Source organism: Panthera onca, chromosome B1 (genome assembly GCF_046562875.1).
Source record: "Panthera onca isolate mPanOnc1 chromosome B1, mPanOnc1 haplotype 2, whole genome shotgun sequence".
Lineage (NCBI taxonomy): Eukaryota > Metazoa > Chordata > Mammalia > Carnivora > Felidae > Panthera > Panthera onca.
Window position 1 is genome coordinate 162308925 of NC_138342.1, and position 16438 is coordinate 162325362.

At 35.1% G+C, this 16438-nt stretch overlaps 1 protein-coding gene across 1 annotated transcript; it reads left to right on the top strand.

Moving 5' to 3' along the window:
* The first annotated feature begins 2521 nt into the window (after positions 1-2521).
* On the top strand, positions 2522-16158 carry IDO1 (indoleamine 2,3-dioxygenase 1). Its single transcript, XM_060653496.3, has 10 exons — positions 2522-2671; positions 6020-6115; positions 6232-6351; positions 9310-9428; positions 10580-10594; positions 12114-12213; positions 12760-12877; positions 13944-13995; positions 14658-14806; positions 15782-16158. The coding sequence occupies exons 1-10, from the start codon at positions 2573-2575 to the stop codon at positions 16135-16137; spliced, it is 1224 nt and encodes a 407-aa protein (XP_060509479.1). The 5' UTR covers positions 2522-2572; the 3' UTR covers positions 16138-16158.
* The last annotated feature ends 280 nt before the right edge of the window (positions 16159-16438 follow it).

The following is a 16438-nucleotide window of genomic DNA, read 5'->3' on the forward strand; positions in this document are numbered from 1 at the left end:
ATGTAAACCAAAAACAGTGGAAAACATAATCACCAAAATATTAATGGTAAATGCCAGTGGATATTGGCATTTCAATAATTTTCTTCATTCTTCTTATATGTTCTAGGTCACTTAACTTTTTTTTTTTTTAGCTGAAACCTCTTTTACTTTTAAAACAAAGCTACTCTCTACATAGACTAGCATAACATAATAATAAAAAGGAACTTGGATTAGTATATACGGTAGCATGTAGTGAGGGAACAAATTTGTTTATCATCGTCCTGGATAAAAGTTCTTTTGCAGGTTTATTCATAATAGTTCTTTTTTTATTATTATTTATAATAGTTCTGGCATTGTGCTCAGTGAAAAGAAAAATGGGATTTCCAGATGTAGATGTTCACCAGGCAATTGGAAATGTACTTTATAGCTATGGCGATAACCCAGGCAGTACAATCACTACATACAAGAGTTCAGCCAAGTCATCAAACAAGTGATATATGCAAGGCAGTCAGATTCGTATCCGTCAGAGCTGGGAGGTTATGGAGCAAAAAGCTGAGTTTTGACTTTCAGGAGCTTTCTTTCACAATGACCTGGCCACAGGTAAAAAGATAAAGGAAAAGATAAAGAATCCATAGAGGATAGTACGATTAAGATGCTTTTCTGACCCCTTGTGAAAAGGGATTTTCAATGAGATGTGGTTATTGCTGAAGAAAAATCAAGATAAATGAGGACTGAAAATGTTTCCAAAATATGAAAATATGAAAAGGGTTAAAATGTGAAGGTAGAGATAAGTAGGTAGAGAGAAAAGTAGGATGCTAAAATATTACTGTTTCTGGAGTCGAAGGTAAGATGGATTTAATAAACAAGCAGAGTCAAGAAGAAGTTGTATCAAACCATGCTTCTTAAAAAACATCAAGCCTCAGAAAATTTTCTGAGATAGAATTATCTAAAACTTCATTACATGTATCTGTCTTGACTCACCGATGGAAAACAAATCCAGGTAAAAAGAGTGAAAAATCATAGGAATAAACACACATTCTCCAATTCCTAAAATTGTTTTGGTTATGTTTGCCTTCCATGTAGTTATGATAATCCAACACGATATTCTTATTTGTGTTTTTGCCTTGGGCCTGGTTTCAAAAATATCAGCCTCATGGATTATTCATTCTGAAGCCATGTGTTTTCCTGTGTAATTTTAGTTTCAATTTCCCTTAGTTTTATTATAAGGAGAACATATTCTTGTAAAACTACATGTTAAAAAAGAAAAAAAAAAAAAGAATCCATGATTCAAGGGAAAGAATAGTGTAAGAAATATTCTAGAATGCAGAGTCATGTACCAGGAAGTTATTTCAAGTACTCATAAGCTGGATGACAAAACTGCATTCTTACAATGCACTGCACACTAACTCCTCATTTCTCCTTTTGATCATCATAAGGAACAATACAGTTTCTCCTTTTCCTTCAGCTTTATTAGTGAGATCAAACAATGCCTGTAAGTGACCACAGAACTACATGCACCCCAAAGAACTTGCCAAATGCAGTTTTAATTTGCATTTTGGAAGAAACATTTTCAGGATGTTTTATCCTTTATTCAAACTTTTAACATATTACAAACTCTCCAAATGTGAAGTACTATTGCTTCAACAGTCCTTAGCAGTCAAATATAGTAGAGATACAGAAAAGTCTTCCTAAAAATTACTTCTAAGGAATATGAAGAAGAAAGAACTGTATCACTGAGAACACAGATAAAAGACTGAATAAGAAAAATGGGCATGTAGAGAGGTACTGTCTTTCGTTTTTTAATTTTTAAAATAATTTTTTAATGTTTATTTTTTAGAGACAGAGAGACGGAGCATGAGCTGGAGTGGGACAGAGAGAGAGGAAGACATAGAATGCGAAAACAGGCACCAGGCTCTAAGCTGTCAGCACAGAGCCTGACACGGGGCTCAAACCCTCAAAGGGTGAGATCATGACTTGAGTTGAAGTCTGACGCTTAACTGACTGAGCCACCCAGGTGCCCCAAGAGGTACTGTCTTAATTCCTCACCTGCTTCCATTTTTTTCTACAACAATCATTGCCTACATTAGTTCAATGTAGCATGGTTTACATTTCATGGCTGCTGAAATAAGACACTACCGTGTTTGAAGAACCCTAGAGACTTAATGGAAAGCCAATGATAGTAACAGTGAAGGGGTATTTTAGGACTTTAGCCTTGGTCAAATTCATTGTCTTACTTCAAAGATTTAAAAGTTCCCATAAAAAAATGTACTTTTCTAGTTACCTATATTCATGGTTTTTGTTATTTCAGTTTCTTTCTCACATTCCCTATGACAGTAAATGAATGGTGTTCCCAGTGACAAATACTTCATAGTACCATAAACTTTCAGTTTCTTCATATGATGAATAGAGATGCTTTTGTGGTTTTATTGTTTATCAAATTACAAGGAAAGAAAATGAAACTATTCCAAAAGTGGAAGTCATTTCTTGCTGCCTACGTGTGTAAGTTTGCAATCATTGGCTATGGCAACCTCTATAATAGATGCTCTGAAAACTCCTTGCACAACAAGGAGGACCAGAGAAGTAGACTGCAAGAATGTCACACAATAGGATATTGCCTACAAAAAATTCTTGGAAAAATTTGAAAGAATACCATATAGATGAAGAGGTGGGCTTCGTTCTGCCAACTCCACAGGTAAGACAAAGAACTGATGTATGGGCAAAAATGTTTTCTTATCATTACTTACCTGAGCAAGTTAACTTCTGTTGAGCAAATGTGGTTCAGTAATTTTTACTGAACAAATGGATGAAGCAATGCCAAAAGTAGAGCAGAATTTTAATAAATGGTGCATACTTAACTTCCTTAAAATTTTCTGCCTAGAGATTGAGTCTTAAATCCATTTTTTACTTACCTTACACAGATAAGGTAAGTGATGAAATAAGGAAACTATAGAAGTATTTTGGCTTAATGCAATTGCATTTTGGGGGGGCATTTTGAAAAACAACAACAACAAAGTAATAAATGATCCATGTCAAAGGAACCCCTTTTCTTGGTTGATAATACCTTAAATTGTGTGAAGTACATGTTCCTACTTTGATTAGGTTTTTGAGACGGTATATCAAGCAATTTTGTGTTGTATTAATACTACTTGTTGCTACTAAGTGTAAGATTTGGATGAGAGTCTGAATTGCCTTTTTTTTTAAATTTTACAAACTTTGCCTGCAAACAGCAAGACATGTAGAGTAAGTGTTTGTCTTTAAAACTACATTTTTTTAAAGTTGTATTTCAAAGAATGCCAGGAAAACCATCTTATTATCTATTTCAAATAACAAACATTTATATAGCATCGTTAAGCAATTTACAAATACTAACTTACTCCACCTTCATAACCATCCTAAAAAGTATGTATGTTATTAACCTCATTTTCCTGATGAGAAATTTAAGCCATGCAGAGGGCATCTTTAAATGAAGCAAACATATTTATAGTTAGAGATCTAATCTAACTGTACTTAGAAACAACATCCTGTAGGGGCATCTGGGTGGCTCAGTTGGTTACATATCCAACTCTTGATTTCTGCTCAGGTCACGATCTCAAGGTTCCTGGGATCTGGGATCGAGCCCTTCTCTCTTACCCTCTGCCCCTCTCCCCAGCTTATGCTCTCTCTCTCTCAAACAACAACAAACCCACTAATGTCATTGCTTAAAGCACTTTGTATTTACAAATCACTAATACTTAGACCTGCTCCCCCTCCATACAAGCACACTGCAGTGCCAGGATAAGATGATTTTGGAAATGTACTTATCAATGGTACAACAAGAAGTTGCAAAACTCTATATATAATTTTTCTCCCAGAGTAAATTCTCTTAAAAATTAAGGCAATCGTGGCAGTTTTGGAGCTCTAAGAACAGATTCCAAGGGGTAAAGCAAAACAAATGAAAGCAAACAAAAACAAAACAAAACTCATCCTGGACTACTTAAAAAGTAGTAATTACTACTTAAGATGTTTAGGAAGTTAGATCATATTCTGAAACAAGGAGAACAAATTAGTCATTACTTTTATTTCTTCACTGAAGATCTTTCCTAGAAATTATAAGTTCACAATGTTCATTTCATATTTTATCATCAATCAAATTTCTATTCCAAAAGAAAATAATGTCTTCTAGTTCCACATAGATACAAAATACATTCTCTAATCTAGCAGAAGTTGATGACCCTCTGTGTTATTCTTAATTAATTTATATTATACCATTAAGCATCTGAAACAGAAGTATATTATTGATTGAATTTTTGCATCTGTTAAAAGTTCTGTCAAAAGGATGTTAATCACGATATAGGACAACAAAAAATATTTCTGTTATTTGGGGAAAATAGTAAAAACCAAAAATTCAGCGGTGTTCCAGAGTAAAATGCAGAACAACAACAACAATATATACATATATATATATATATATATATATATATATATGTAATATATATTTGTTACTAAAAACACCACTGCACAGCATTTGTGTGGTTAGGGAGAAAGTTTCAGAGAAACCAGAGAGGTGACTATCTAGTGAATATACTGCTTGCATATTTCATTGCTAAAAAATCTGCACTAATAGACAAAGACTGGCCAATTATCTGAAGTCCCTGAAAATGTTTGAATTTTATGTGATGTTTGCCTTTTTGTCTTTTAGCTTACTTATAATATTAATTGTTTTGAAGCTTTGAATTTTATGTGACGTTTGCCTTTTTGTCTTCTAGCTTACTTATAATACTAATTGTTTTGAAGCTTAAAATTTCATCAATGGTGGTTTGAGTTAATCTCTCTGTTTTTGCTGCATCCCCATAGTTCAGTATTGATGACCTCAAGAACATATCTGGAAACAGCTTAATGAGAAAGGCATGGGGAAAGAGCATATGGGAAGTTGAAGCTCATTTCAGGGCAGTGTCTAGGTCTTTTGTTTACATGTTTTCCTTTGACATGAAAGTATAAATATGATAAGATCCAAAGAGACACTTTTGTTTGGATTTTATTTGCACTTATTGGGAAAAATATAAGCCTATAGTACCAAAGCAGGCAATTGGTACATATAGGTACAGCATCTCTTACAAGTCCAGTACTGTCCAAGGTTCTGTAAGAAATACAAAATTAAAAGCATGATAAAATCCTTACCATCAAATGGGGTAGTGAGATGTTAAAAGAACATTGATTTTTGAGGGGTGCCTAAGTAGCTCATTCGGTTAAGCATCTGACTTCAGCTCAGGTCATGATCTCACGGTTTGTGAGTTCAAGCCCCATGTTGGGCTCTGTGCTGACAGCTCAGAGCCTGCAGCCTGCTTCAGATTCTGTGTCTCCCTCCCTCTCTCTCTTCCCTTACCCTGCTTGTGCTCTCTCTCTTTCTCTTAGAAATGAGGAATGAATAAGCTTTTAAAAAAAAAAAAAGGAAAGAAAGAGCATTGATTTTTGAAAGTTGGAAACACTTAAAAGTTCAATCACAATAAACTATATGAACTATATGTACAAAACAATCTCATAAACTGAGCCTTGTTTTCCTTATTCATGAAATGGAGATAACAGTCAACTTTTTAGGTCATTGTAATATTTAAATAAGAAATTATTGAGCAAAGTGCCTAGTCTACTTACTGACATCTAAGAAATCTCAATTTTCTTCCATTAAAAAAAAAAATTAGAATCTAGCCAGGAAGAGAAAATAAATAGCAGATAACAATAAATTACTTAACAATGTGAAGGTATAATACACAGGATTTATACTTGGGTATCTAAGTGTATGTTGGAGTAATCAGGATGATTTTAGTGGAACTTTTGAGGTAGCCTGTGTAAAAGAGCAGGTGAGAGTGCTGGAGGAGAGGAAGAAGTCTTGAGCTCTGAGTGCGCAGGTAACAATACAAGGACTGGGGTTACTGAACAGGTAAGTGTTTGTCAGGACAGCATTACACAGAATTGATCTACAGGCAAGACAGACTATGAATCAGATACAAAACTATTTCATAAAAATTTTCACTATGAAATAAATGTCCCGTTTCTTTTTTTCTAGGAGGAACTACCTTACCCTTATGATCAATGGATTTCCATTGCTAAAAACCTGCCTGAACTTATTGAGAAAAATGAACTACGTAAAGAAGTTGAGAAGGTTTGGAAAGGCATTGCATTCATCTTTCTGTTAGAGCTTCTTAACATTTTTCACTTGGCTTTAAAGCTATAATGTCACCCATGTTGATTTGAGTCAATCTCTCTTTTTATTCCCAGTTAAAAATGTTCAGTATTGATGACCTCAAAGACCACAAGTCACAGCGCCTTGCACATCTGGTCCTGGGGTATATCACCATGGCGTATGTGTGGAACCAAGGGGGTGAAGATGTTTGTGAGGTTTGGAGATTTCCTGGTATTTCTTATGCTATATGACAATTTACATCCAATTTACATTTAACGTAAAAATAATTCTAAAACTATTATAACTAAATTTGGTGATGCTTGTATAACAGAAAATAAAAAGAAGACAATGTTTCATTGACTTAACATGCCAGCTGCTATCATTATTGGATTTTTAATCTTTCACTTACATAACACAGTTGCTCCATCCTGTGGATATAGACATATGTCCTGAGTCTTTCACTTAAATTATATTGTAAGCATTTTTTAGTTACAACATAATCATGCTAGTCATCATTTAAAATCACTTTATAGTTTTTCATTGAGTTACTGGACTTTATTTATTCAATCCTCTGTTTACAAATACTGTACTTGTTTTAATATTTTGCCATTGTAAATGACATTATAATCAATATATTTGAAAATTAAATTTTTTCTCTCTTTATGAGTTTTGGGAGATATGGACATTTTATGACTCTTCCTACTTAATGCCAAAGTGCTCTCTTACATCAATGTAAATGTAATCTGTCAACATGGAAGAACATATGGGTTTCACTCTACTCTCATCAACAGTAGATAACTTTAGATTTGAAATAATACCATATTTTATTTTAGCTGGAAATCCTAATCACATGAAACCAATTGACTGTAATACCTGATCTTTAGACAAGAAAGAGATAAAATAGATTCCAGAAGCACCTTCTGCCATTTAATGATTTTTTTTCCTTTTTGACAATTTAATTGGAATTATTATCTTGTCTTTCCACATCCTGTTTAAATACAAAATGACACATATAGTTCCCCTATGTGATAAGTCATCCTCTGATATGTAAACAAAAGGGAAAATGTGTTCTGCATAATCATGGGAACACCTTTTACTTCTTTATAATTATCAGACTACCATATATAAATTTTGTGATGACACAAAAAAGTTTCAGATTAGTTCTAGCCTTACAACCTAAGCACACAGCCCCACTAGACTTGCTAGAATCTGAGTCTAGCTAAATGTGTAGGTATTGTATAGAAAGATCATCAATAGGGGCACCTGATTGGCTCAGTCAGTTAACCCTACAACTCTTGGTTTCGGCTCAGGTGATGATTTCAGAGTTCATGGTCTGCGCTGACGGAGTGGAGCCTGCCTGGGATTCTCTCTCTGTGCACCTGCCCTGATCACGCACACATGCACACTCTCTCTCTCAAAATGAGTAAATAAATCAAAACAAAATGAAAGATCATCAATAACAAAGGGCAGCATATGCTAAGTGGAGAAGTATGAGAGTCCAGAGGAGTTAAATAGTAGTTGGTATAATAATGAAATGTTTCAAGGAAGAAGTGGGACTTGAATTGCTTCTTAAAAGATTGATACAGCTTATTCAAAGAGGAGAGAAGCAAAAAAGAGAAAGAGAGGACTAGCAAAAAATATGGAGACCAGAATGTACATGGATAATAAAAAAGATAATAAATTTACCAGACTGGACATCAAAATTATAAAATAAAAATAAAAATATATTTTTAATTTATCTAGTTTTTATATACCACATTATTCTAAAAAGGATTTTAGAAGCCAGCAACAAATACATATACACATATATATGTATATACATATATATAGAAAATTATATATATATATATACATATATATATGATTATTGAAGTGAGGAAACTATAGGAAATATATATTATATATGTGTGTGTGTGTGTGTGTGTGTGTGTGTGTGTACACATACTGTCAATAGTCATACACACACACACACACACATATATATACAACTATGAAGTGAGGAAAGAAAACAAATGGATAAAAAATAAGATATATCAATATAAGGCAAATTTTGCTTGAGAATGGGTTAGAAATTAGCATCTGAGTTTCTTAGTAGCTGTGTAAATGTCTCTTAATAGATTAAGATGGGTTTGAACATTTCCTTTCTTTTTTCCAAGTCATCTCAAATTAATTTTTCAGTTAAGCACCTTCCCTTTTGTTTCCCTTTGATCTTCCCTTTAAATCAGAAAGAGGCAGAAATTTCCTTTAGAAACAAATGTAAATCATTTGCAAACCAAAATGTTTCACTTTCCAGAGGCATAAGTTCTGCAAGGGCTTTGATAGCAAATGTTACCATGCTAACATTTTGTCTTGTTAAAACATCATCTCCAGGTGTATTAAATTAATCCGAAGCTACTGAGATTAGAGCTCTCCTGAGCTCTCAGAACTATTGAGTGGGCCACATTGTCATGCCACCTCTCCCACCGTAACCCACCTCCTACTACCCCAGATGAGCCACACATATTCCAGCCATAGGCTGCTGATGACAAGGATGATCTTAATTATTACATGGGACAATCTGGTTATAAAATCAGGCAGATAAAGAATAAAAGGTCAGCATTATGATTAATAGAGCAGTTGGAAAACATGGCATGCATGAGTGGCAACAATGGGCACCCTAAGAGAGCGCTTGCCCATCAGGATTGCCCTGTGGGGGTAGGAGCCTTTTAGAATGTGGGCAAACACAGAGCAGAATCCTGAGTAATAGGCCCAGGAAAAGAAAAATTGAGAACAAAGGAAACTGAGCATGATTTTATCCTTGTATTTCCTATGGATGAAAAATTCCTTGCATAGAGGAATTGCCCAACAAATATTCATGGGGTGGACACATGAGTGAATAAGTAAGTGACTACAAGTAACCACAGACCGTTGGAAAGTCAAGGATACATCCTTTGTTCCTTGAACCCTTTACCTCCTTTCTCTCTCTCTGACTAGATTATGTCCACATCAACCCACATCTAAAACATAAACATTTAATAATTCCCAGGACTAAGTTGTGAAATGAGGAAGAGAAAATTATAGTGGTTTGGTTTCAGAATGCCATGATGTAGAACAGCTAATGTTCTGGCACCCAGAAAGCAGAGAAAAAGGTAAGATACTTCAAAGGCTAATACTAAATACTGTGTTTTAATTAGGTCTTGCCAAAGAATATTGCTGTTCCTTACTGTGAACTGTCTAAGAAGCTGGATCTGCCTCCTATTCTGGTTTATGCAGATTGTGTCTTGGCAAACTGGAAGAAAAAGGATCCCAATGGGTACGTAAATTGTGATTATAGCAGGAATTAAAGAAGTACATGCTTGGGGCACTTGGGTGGCTCAGTCAGTTGAGTGTCGTGGTTGAGCAGTTCGAGCCCTACATCGGGCTCTGTGCTGACAGCTTAGAGCCTGGAGCCTGCTTCAGATTCTGTGTCTCTCTCTCTCTCTGCCCCACTCCTGCTTATGCTCTGTCTCTCTCTGTCTCAAAAATAAAATAAACATTATTATTATTTTTTAAAGAAGTGCATGCTATTTATGTCAATAGGGAGTTAGTCATTGGTTCAGTTTTCAGCAGCACAGCTTTCTTCTCTGTCTTGGGGGTATGTTTTCCTCTGCTGGTATATACAAGAGAGAAAGGTGTATAATTAACATACAATGAAATGTGCCATCCTGACTGTTCGGTTGGGGGATTTTGACTGTTCTACACATATGGATAGCCTGTGACGAGATACAGAATATCACCTCTATGGTTCTTTCTATTCAATTCTCTTCTCTACCTCCAGGTACACACATTCTGATTGGTCATTTTAAAAATTAATTTTTTCTGCTATTGGATTTCATATTAGTGCGATTATAGAGCAGGTATTCTTGTGTCTGGCTTTTTTTTTTACGGGTAACATGTTTCGGAGATTCTACAACTTTAATGTTTATCTCTCCAGTTAAGAGTAAACACATTTTCGGCAGTGGAAAGGAAAATGCCCAGGCCCTCAGTGCAGCCTGTTGAGGGACTAGGCCCCTGCTATCATTTTAGCAGTGGGATTTGATACCCTAAGGGGACAAGAGACATAGGGTGTCCCAGGGCTCTGGGTGTGTTTCTGCAGAGGAGTACTGTAGACCCAGGAACCATAAAATGAAAGGATTTGATCTAGAAAAGTTTATTAGGAATGACTAGTTTTGACTAACCTTCTGTGTTCCTTGAATATTTATTTATTTTTTTTTTTACTTAAAAAGTCCTAAGTATTTGCAATGCCTAGTTGATAAATATTTTTTTAAAAACATATATATTTTTCTTTTTTTTACTTATATCTTACCTTTGATAGATCAGTAGTATTACATTGAATAATAATAACTCAAAACCACTGTTTGAGTTTTTAACTGATTTTCTTTTTCTTTTCCAACTGGCCCACTGTTTGATGGCTGCTTTCATAAGGCCCATGACTTATGAGTAAGTATTTGATCATTTTATTCTAAGGATTATTTTTTATTCAAAGTAAATATAGGTTTATCAGTATCATCCAAATGTACTTTTTAAGAGACCAGTTGAATTCAGGCAAAAAATAACTCAAGTAATTTTTTAAAGAGCAAATAATCCCAATCCTTAATTAGATCTCAGACTATCATAGGACCATGTCTGCTTGATATCATAGCTATATTTACATGCAAAAATAACACCTGCATATATAAAATGTAATTAAAAATGCACAAATACAAAATGCACATCCATCTGTGTGTCTTTGATTTAATAATCTCAGTGGCCAGAAACATAAACTTGTTCTTTTTGGCCCAATCCTTACTATTTTTGATCTATGTACAGAGCGGAGGCTGAAAGCTAGGGAAACAAAGGTAAATATCATAGGAATAAGCCTGCTTTGGTGCGGAAAGTGGATACAGGCAAATTATGTAAATTGCTCCTTGATTAGGAAGAGGGCAAGAGGAGCTCTAACCAAATAAAAGGGATGAAGAAGGAATTACTGTAGCAGGTTACTTAAGCTGAGTTCCAAAGAGTGAGTAGGAAGGAATTAGCTACAAGAAAAAAATGAGTGTTCATAGTGGAGGATACAGCAAGAGTAAGGGCCTCAAAGTGATGAAAATCTTGATGTATTACCAAACTGAAGGAAGGCTAGTGTCGTTGATGAGTAGTGACTGATGCAAGTAGTAGTGTGGTAAAGGGAGGAAGAAATAAATTTAGCCAAAAGATTATGTAGGACTTTTGGCTATGATAAGGGGTTTAAATAGTATCTTCAGATCAGTGGACAGCTATGGAAGGCTTTTACATGGGAAGATGGTATCATCAGTCCCATTTTACAGATGAGAACACTGAGGCAGAAACATAAAATATCTAGGTCAAGGTCACACAGCAAGTAAACTTGCAGAAATGGTCTGGCTTTGGAGACTATGAATTTAACCACCATGAACTTCATAGATATACAGATACTGAATCCTTGGTAGCACTAGTGTGAAACTTCACTAAAAAAGAAAATACGGTATAATCAATTATTTGAATTTCCCAATTTCTTTGTAAAGCAAGTAAACCACTGAGAAATTGAATCAGGTACACAGATAAAAATATAGATATGAATATATTTATTTAGAGCAAAACCTGCTTAAAATTATACCTCACAGATGTCTCTATAAGCATCAAATATGTATAAATCTATAAATATGGTAATATATATGCATGTGAAAAATTAATGAGACAAAAGAAACAGAAATGGTCTTGGAATTTCTGGTTCCAAAATTCTAAAATAGAATTTAAAGTCCCAGCTTAATTTACCATTAGATCTTAGACGATGGACCTAACACTCATATTCCCAACAATGTAATATAGTAAAACCTAGCATACTTATCCCACAAGATTATTTTGAAACTAAAATAGAATAAAAATACTTGAAAACTACAAAGCACTCAAACAAATACGCCAGTATTTTTGCTAAATTCTTGACTCCCTTGACTTATTTTCTTAGGAACATGGACATTCTGTTTTCGTTTCCTGGTGGAGACTGCGGTAAAGGATTTTTCCTGGTTTCTCTGTTGGTGGAAATAGCAGCGGCTTCTGCAATCAAAGTAAGTCTATCCATACTGGCAAATTTGTATCTTGAGTTCCATAAGCAGAGCAATCATTCTATATTATGCATGAAATAACTTTATCTTGATTGAATAGAGCATTCAATTATTTAATTGGATATAAGGGATCATCTGGTAGAAAAAAGTATTTTATTTATTTTTGTGTCTCATCTAAAATACAAAGCGTAGGACCCACGCATTTAGAATAAAGTTTGAAACCTCAAAAAAAGAGATACATTTTTAATGCAAGTTGTCATTGGAACTAGATCACAGAGTGATATAAATCTAATGGTTTTGACTATTAGAATTAGAAATAACACTATATAAAACTATATAAACTTATCTCTAAATGTTAAATAAATAAAAATAAACCCAAGCTTAATTAAATACAAAGAAATTAAGTCAAACAATAAGAGGGTACTCACCAAAACAAAAGAAGTGGAAATCCCACGTTTAATTTGGGGATTAAGAATTAGAAGAAGTTTATTCTATGCCAATATTTAGTGCTAAGAAATCTTAAATGTTTACCTTTTTTTTTTTTTTAAGGTAATTCCTGATTTATTGAATGCAGTAAAATGCGAGGACCACAATACTCTGCAAAGGGCACTGCGTTACATAGCTTCTTGTCTGCAACAAGCCCAGGAAGAGTTTAAACAAATTCATGGCAAGTGTTGTATGCCAGGCAACATTCAAGGCTGGCAGTCACAAGTTTCTGATTACCTGAAACGTAGAGTTGTTAAACAAATAGAAAAAAAAACTCTCACTTAAGTGGGTGTGTTTTCACTTTATCTCACTAAATTATTATAGTTTCCTGTGATAGGTTTCGTTATATTAATTTTATAGATAAAGTAATCTACTGGAGAGATAAGATAAATGGCCCAAGGTTACATATATAGTAAATTGTGAAGCTAGAATTGCAAGCCAGGTAATTATTTAACTGTCAGGAATGTCCTAGCCTCCCACTGAAAACCATGGAGACAGTTGCTTAAGGTTCAGGCTGTTTTAATTTCTGAAATACTTAGCTTCTGCTTGATAAGAACTCCCTAAGAATTCTGCTTTTTCACAAGTTAAGTAAGAAACAACAGAGAAAAGCTACTGAGCTCAAAAGTTATTACAAAATTAACAGTTAAAAAAAAGCAGCAATAACCAAAAAAAGTATATAAACAAAGGTCCACCAAAAAAAAAAAAAATGCGCTCTGCCGGACAGCTTCAACAAATATGTCACAGTGTATCCCTAGGCTTTGAGTTACTGATGATTGGTCATTGGAAAGAAATAGACCTTCAGATAAAAAATGTTAGTAAGCTTTGGGAAGAGAGACATGGGGATGATCCACAGGGAAACAAACCCACAGGGTTCCTGGGGTTGTTGTTTCTGCTTTTCATTTTATTTAGATTTGTTTCTTTCTTTATGTAAGTAGTTTATCTCATGGCAGTAAGCATGTGAAATAGCTTTAAAGAAACATTGGCAGTTTAATTGGTCTCCCTAGGAGGAGTCTGATGTGGGCTTAGGCTCTTTGATATAAGCTGTGTGCTAGCCCTATGGTAGACCCTGTTCAGTGGACATGAGGCTCACTTGGGAGAGCTTCTCCTCAGGGACTTTTTCTGCAAAGATGGACCTAATGCCTTTCCTGCAGCCTAAGCTGAAACCCGCTATCAGTTATTTACAATATCTTGATCTCCTGTGATGGTTCTGATAACTGCTTAATTTAACATACCTTATCTTTTTACAGAATATGTGGATCCAAACACATTTTTCAATGTTCTTCGCATATACTTGTCTGGGTATGTAGTCTTACACCTGAGTTTGTTTTCTCTTAAACATTTATCATAACACATCAAATTCCCACTGATGATCCCCACTATCCATCGGGTTTAGGAAATAATTCATATCTTAAAAAACATGTTGTAGAGAAAGAATAGACTATTCTCTCTGTTATTAGTTGGCCAGGCATGGACTCGACTATGCACAGGAAAGGTAGTCACTTAAAAAAGAGGAATGGAGGTGCCTGGGTGGCTTAGTCAATTGAGCTCCTGACTCTTGCTTTTTGGCTCAAGTCATGATCTCCCAGTTCATGGGATCGAGCCCCATATCAGACTCAGAACTGATAGCACGGAGCCTGCTTGGGGTTCTCTCTCTCCCTCTCTCCCTGCCCTTCCCCCACCTCTCTCTCTCTCTCAAGATAAATAAATAAACATTAAAAAGAGAGAACAGAATATTTTCTCCAATGCAAAGGTAAGCTTCCATTTATAGAATCCTTATGCCAAATTTTCTCAGAAACATTTTATTTAGCATTCTCAAAAATGAACATGAGTGGAGGGAAGTGTGGAAGAAGAATAATGAAATCTATGTCATGTCACTCTCCATTCACCCTCTATTATAAAATTTTATATCTGAAAATTTGGCAATTAATCTAAATAATGATTTTTTTTCCTTCCTCATCTAGCTGGAAAGGCAACCCCCTGCTGCCAGAGGGTCTGAAGTATGAAGGTGTCTGGGAAACCCCAAAGAAGTTTGCAGGGGGTAGTGCAGCCCAAAGCAGCGTCTTCCAGTGCTTTGATGTTCTGCTGGGCATCCAGCAGAGTTCTGGTGAAGGTGAGTGGATAATGACAAATAATAATAATCTCCTATGTTAATACAATAGTGTTTTAACATCTAAGAAGTAACTTTCCATCAGCATCTCATCTGAGCCTATCTGATACTTTTCAAAGAATCAGTAAGGCAAGATCTTGTTGTCATCACCCCCTTTCACAAACAACCAAGCAGGAACTTTTAAATTTCTTTACAGGTTAAGTGACAAACCCCTTATTAACCAGCTAGAAAGCAGTGAAGCCAGAACCAAAACCCAAGTTCATCACCCTCTCAATCTTGACATTTGAACATGTATATAAGGCCTAATTGGCTGTGATGAAGCCCATAGCACATGTCCTGAAAATGTATGATCAGATTCAGAAAGAGAAAGTCACCAGCAAATGAGATGGGACTGTGAGTTGAAGTTGGGGAAGTGGAGATGTCAGTGACAGGGGAGGCTTGACATTGCTCTTGGTCAGATTTTCCAGCAGGTCTTATTTTCCAGCAACTCAAATTTTAAAGATGCCCCAAAGTTGAAATATGAACCACATCCATTATATTCTTTGTAGGGGTAGGAGAAGCTCCAGTAAGAACTTCTTGGTTAATAGTTCATTCATTTATTTAAAAGTTCTCCCTTAAACTCTCCTGGACTCTGTGTCATGATCTGTCAAGTATAGATTATATTCACCCTGTCTGTATCATCAGCTTTTTAGAAGGATCAAATACAGTAGGAAGTGAGAAAGGACAATGAGCAAAAAACTCTATTATGAAAGAATGAGTTCAGCTCATGGGGCTTTCAGAATTAAGGCTGTATTACAATAATTACCATTACTAGATCAAGACGAGTAGTCTTCTAACAGGGTGGTTGTGAACTCAGTGCCTCATGTTTTAGTGGTGGCTTGTGATCTCCCACCCACAATGACTTCACTCTGACCTTCTCCCCTAGATTGGGGAATGTTTTGGTTTCCCTACTAACTAATCTTTCTCTTGTTCCTTCAGAATCTTCTTTCAAATTCCTTCAGGAAATGAGAGAATATATGCCATTAGCTCACCGGAAATTTCTCCAGTCATTAGAGTCAGCCCCCTCAGTCCGTGAGTTTGTTATTTCAAAAGGTGATGCTAAACTGAAGGCAGATTATAATGAATGCGTGAAAGCTATGGCTGACCTGAGAAAATACCATTTGAAAATAGTAGCCAAGTACATCGTGATTCCTTCAAGGAACAAGCACAAGACAAACTCAACATCTGAAGAAACATCAGAACCAGAAAATAAAGGAACTGGAGGCACTAGTGTCATGACTTTCCTGAAGAGTGTTAGAAATACAACTGAGAAATTCCTGCTGAACGTTGACTAATGTAACTTGGCATTTCGTAAAGACCAAGATGTCTATATATGTCTATATTGCTCATTGTATCAGACCCACGAATTAATAATACACAAATTTTTAATAGTACTTATAAAAGATTTCAAAGTGTTTTTCCAATATCTGTTCCTTCCTTGTAAGAATAGAATTATAATAAAATTAGAATATTTTATTGTAATTAAAATGATGACATTCAATAAATATTGATATGATATAATAAAATGTCTAAAAGTTGCTTTATTCATAACTATAATTAAATACTCATCCAGATGAAACCCAGTCTACACTGCTA

Bases quoted from the DNA above. Each gene is read 5' to 3' on its own strand.
- IDO1 (XM_060653496.3), top strand. From the start codon at position 2,573: ATGTCACACAATAGGATATTGCCTACAAAAAATTCTTGGAAAAATTTG. The intron at 6,116-6,231 runs GTTTGGAAAGGC...TTTTATTCCCAG, and splicing joins TACGTAAAGAAGTTGAGAAG to TTAAAAATGTTCAGTATTGA. The intron at 12,214-12,759 runs GTAAGTCTATCC...TTTTTTTTTAAG, and splicing joins CAGCGGCTTCTGCAATCAAA to GTAATTCCTGATTTATTGAA.